Source organism: Oncorhynchus tshawytscha, unplaced genomic scaffold (assembly GCF_018296145.1).
Source record: "Oncorhynchus tshawytscha isolate Ot180627B unplaced genomic scaffold, Otsh_v2.0 Un_contig_8267_pilon_pilon, whole genome shotgun sequence".
Classification (NCBI taxonomy): Eukaryota; Metazoa; Chordata; class Actinopteri; order Salmoniformes; family Salmonidae; genus Oncorhynchus; species Oncorhynchus tshawytscha.
The window spans coordinates 55,673-60,000 of NW_024609056.1; the positions used below are offsets into that span (position 1 = coordinate 55,673).

Consider the following 4,328-nt stretch of genomic DNA (forward strand, 5'->3'; position numbering starts at 1 on the left):
CTGTTATGAAACATTTTAATACCCACAGTCATACATTATCATACATGGTTATAACGCCTAGTATATTGGACTAGTATTTAAAGTACACCGCATTCGGGAAGTATTCAGACCCCTACACTTTTTTACATTCTGTCACGTGACAGCCTTATTCCCACAAAACCAAGAATTCCTGATTAGTCAGGGAAAATCCCATGTCTGGTTGACTGTGAGCATCTGAAATGTCACCCTAATCCCTATATACAGTGGATTCAGAAAGTATTCAAACCCCTTGACTTTTTCCATATTTTGTTATGTTATTCAGTTGATTGGACATGATTTGGAAAGGCACACACCTGTCTATATAAGGTCCCACAGTTGACAGTGAATGTCAGAGCAAAAACCAATCCAAGAGTTCGAAGGAATTGTTTCGAGGCACAGATCTGGGGAAGGGTACCAAAACATTTCTTTAGCAATTGAAGGTCCCCAAGAACACAGTGGCCTCCATCATTCGTAAATTGAATACGTTTGGAACCACCAAGACTCTTCCTAGAGCTGGCCGCCAGGCCAAACCGAGGAATCAGAGGAGAAGGGCCTTGGTCAGGGAGGTGACCAAGAACCCAATGGTCACTCTGTCAGAGCTCCAGAGTTCCTCTGTGGAGATGGGAGAACCTTCCAGAAGGACAACCATCTCTGCAACACTCCACCAATCAGGCCATTATGGTAGAGCGGCCAGACGGAAGCCACTTCTCATTAAAAGACAGTCCGCTTGGACTTTGTCATAAAGCACCTAGAGGACTCTCAGACCGTGAGAAACAAGATTCTCTGGTCTGATGAAACTGAATGCCAAGCATCACGTCTGGAGGAAACCTGGCACCATCCCTACGGTGAAGCATGGTGGTAGCAGCATCATGCTGTGGGGATGTTTTTCAGCGGAAGGGACTGGGAGATTAGTCAGGATCGAGGCAAAGATGAACAGCCCAAAGTACAGAGAGATCCTTAATAAAAACCTGCTCCATAGAGCTCAGGACCTCAGACTGGGGAGAAGGTTCACCTTCCAACAGGACAACGACCCTAAGCACACAGCCAAGACAACACAGGAGTGGCTTCGGGACAAGTCTCTGAATGTTCTTGAGTGGCCCGGACTTGAACCCAATCGAATATCACTGGAGTGACCTGAAAATAGGTGTCTGACAGAGTTTGACAGGATCTCCAGAGAGGAACGGGAGAAAGTCCCCAAATGCAGGTGTGCCAAACTTGTAGCATCATACCCAATAAGACTCAAGGCTGTTATCGATGCCAAAGGGGCTTGAACAAAGCACTGAGTAAAGGGTCTGAATACTTAAGTAAATGTAATATTTCATTTTTTAAAATTTGTATACATTTGCAAAAAAATATCTAAAAACCTGTTTTTGCTTTGTCATTATGGGGCACCTGTGTGTCAGTATAACTGGGGATAGTGAGTCAACTGGAGGCACACACAGCGTATGGATCTGTGCAAACTGCTACAGAAAGTGTATAGATTTGACCCTACGGACAGTAAGGGTTTTCAAGAGCTTATAAGTACTATACTATATAAACTCAACATACAACAATTTAACTGATTTTACTGAGTTATAGTTCATATAAGGAAATCAGTCAATTTAAATGAATTCATTAGGCCATAATCTATGGATTTCACATGACTGGGAATACAGATATGCATCTGTTGATCACAGATACCTCTAATGGGCCTCAGGATCTCGTCACTGTATTTTTCTGCATTCAAATTGCCATCGATAAAATTCAATTGTGTTCGTTGTCCATAGCTTATGCCTGCCTATACCATAACCCCACCTCCACCATGGGGCACTCTGTTTACATCGTTGACATCAGTAAACCGCTCGCTCACATGACGCCATACAACGTGGTCTGCGGTTGTGAGGCCTGATGGACCTACTGCCAAATCCTCTAAAACAACATTGAAGGCGGTAAAGAAATTAACATTAAGTTCTCTGGCAACAACTCTGCAGGACATTCCTGCGTTCAGCATGCAAATTGCACGCTCCCTCAACTTGAGACATCTGCACATTTTAGAGTGTCATTCTATTGTCCCCAGCACAAGCTGCACCTGTGTAATGATCATGCTGTTTAATCAGCTTTTTGATATGCCACACCTGGTCCTGTGGATGGATTACCTTGGCAAAGGAGAAATGCTCACTAACAGGGACGGTAAACAAATTTGTGCACAAAAAATGAGAGAAATAAGCTTTTTGTGTGTATGGAACATTTCTGGGATCTTTTATTTCCGCTCATGAAACATGGGACCAACACTTTACATGTTGAGTTTATATTTTTGTTCAGTGTGTATATATGAAGGTTAGCACTTATTAGTGTTCACGAATTCCTTTTTTAAATCACAAGTTCAGTGAAGAGCTATCTTTTGGCAACATTAAAACAGGGGTGTATTCATTCCACCAATTCTGCTGCACAACGGAACGTTTTGTAACTGTTTGGAGTTTCTATTGGACAAATCCAGGTAAGTCTCTCCCCATTTTGTTTCCGTCTGCTTCCGTTTAAGAAATGTTTTGCAACAGAATCAGCATAATGAATACACCCTTGGTCATCAAAAACAGACCGGTCCTTTTTTTTCTGTTAAATGTTACATTTGTTGTTTTTGTTCCCGAGTTCTTCCTTAATCAAAGTTCAGTAGAATATCACTGATGCAACAACACAGAAGCATGGAGCTGGTAATAACAACACAGAAGCATGGAGCTGGTAATAACAACACAGAAGCATGGAGCTGGTAATAACAACACAGAAGCATGGAGCTGGTAATAACAACACAGAAGCATGGAGCTGGTAATAACAACACAGAAGCATGGAGCTGGTAAAAACAACACAGAAGCATGGAGCTGGTAAAAACAACACAGAAGCATGGAGCTGGTAATAACAACACAGAAGCATGGAGCTGGTAAAAACAACACAGAAGCATGGAGCTGGTAATAACAACACAGAAGCATGGAGCTGGTAATAACAACACAGAAGCATGGAGCTGGTAAAAACAACACAGAAGCATGGAGCTGGTAACAACACAGAAATAACAACACAGAAGCATGGAGCTGGTAATAACAACACAGAAGCATGGAGCTGGTAATAACAACACAGAAGCATGGAGCTGGTAAAATAAATAACAGCTGGTAAAACAAACAGAAGCTGGTCACCCTCTCTTTCTGGAGCTGGTCCCTAACAACACACCCCATCTCTCTAACAACACAAAATCCTACTGCTAAATCCCTAACACTGGCTACCCCTCTCTTTCTTTCTCTCCCTCTCCCTCCCCTCTCTCTCTCCCTCCCTCCCTCTACCCCCTCTCTTTCTCTCTCTCCTCTCCTCCCCCTCTCTACCCCCCCTCTCCCTCCCCCCCTCCCTCCCTCTACCCCTCCCTCCCTCCCTCTACCTCTCTCTCTCCCTCCCTCTACCCCCTCTCTCTCTCTCCCTCCCTCCCTCTACCCCTTCTCTCTCTCTCCCTCTACCCCTCTCTCTCTCTCCCTCCCTCCCTCTACCCCTCTCTACCCCCTCTCTCCCCCCCTCTCTCCCTCCCTCTACCCCCTCTCTCTCCCTCCCTCTACCCCCTCTCTCTCTCCCTCCCTCTACCCCTTCTCTCTCTCTACCCCCCTCTCTCTCCCTCTACCCCCTCCCTCCTCTCCCTCCCTCCCTCTACCCCCCCTCTCTCTACCCCCCTCTCTCTCTCCCTCCCTCCCTCTACCCCCCCCTCTCTCTACCCCCTCCCTCTCCCCCTCTCTCCCTCCCTCTACCCCCCCTCTCTCTCCCTCCCTCTACCCCCCTCTCTCTCCCTCCCTCTACCCCCCTCTCTCCCTCCCTCTACCCCCCTCTCTCCCATCATCTCTCATATGATTAGAGCAAACTATCAAAAGATGGAAAACTGAAAACCCAAGGTAATTGGGGCTGCAAACAGACATCGTCCTCTGACACTGGTGCACAGTGCTCTGACACATCTCCGTCAAGCTCTGATACCTCAGCCTGACATTTCCTTTTCACTTTGTTGTTTCTGCCGGACTCTCTCTTCTCTCTCGTCCTCTGCAGCTCCTCCCTCTTCCTCTTCCTCTCCTGCTTCTCCTTCTCTCCAGCCTCCTGTTGATGAAGGAGTTTGTTGTACTCCTCCGGCAGGAGGAGTCGACGCTTCACTTTCTGCCGGTTAGATGTCTGGAGGACTGGGGGCACCAGGACATTGGCCGGGTCTGGAGAGACGAGTCCTGCGGCCACCAAAGGGTTTGTGGGTAGGGCACGCTGCCCGCAGGTCGAACAGCAGCCACCCGGGACAAGAAACGTGGTCGTTGCTGGGGTTACGG

General features: G+C 46.8%; 1 protein-coding gene across 1 annotated transcript in view; it reads right to left on the reverse strand.

The window, feature by feature from the left end:
* Positions 1–3,856: 3,856 nt before the first annotated feature.
* Positions 3,857–4,328, reverse strand: part of LOC121844160 — a 1,969-nt gene continuing 1,497 nt past the window's right edge. The window contains exon 2 of the mRNA XM_042314082.1: positions 3,857–4,328. This exon is cut by the window's right edge and continues 1,321 nt beyond it. Within this exon, the coding sequence (XP_042170016.1) occupies positions 3,874–4,328 (455 nt within the window). The 3' untranslated portion in view covers positions 3,857–3,873.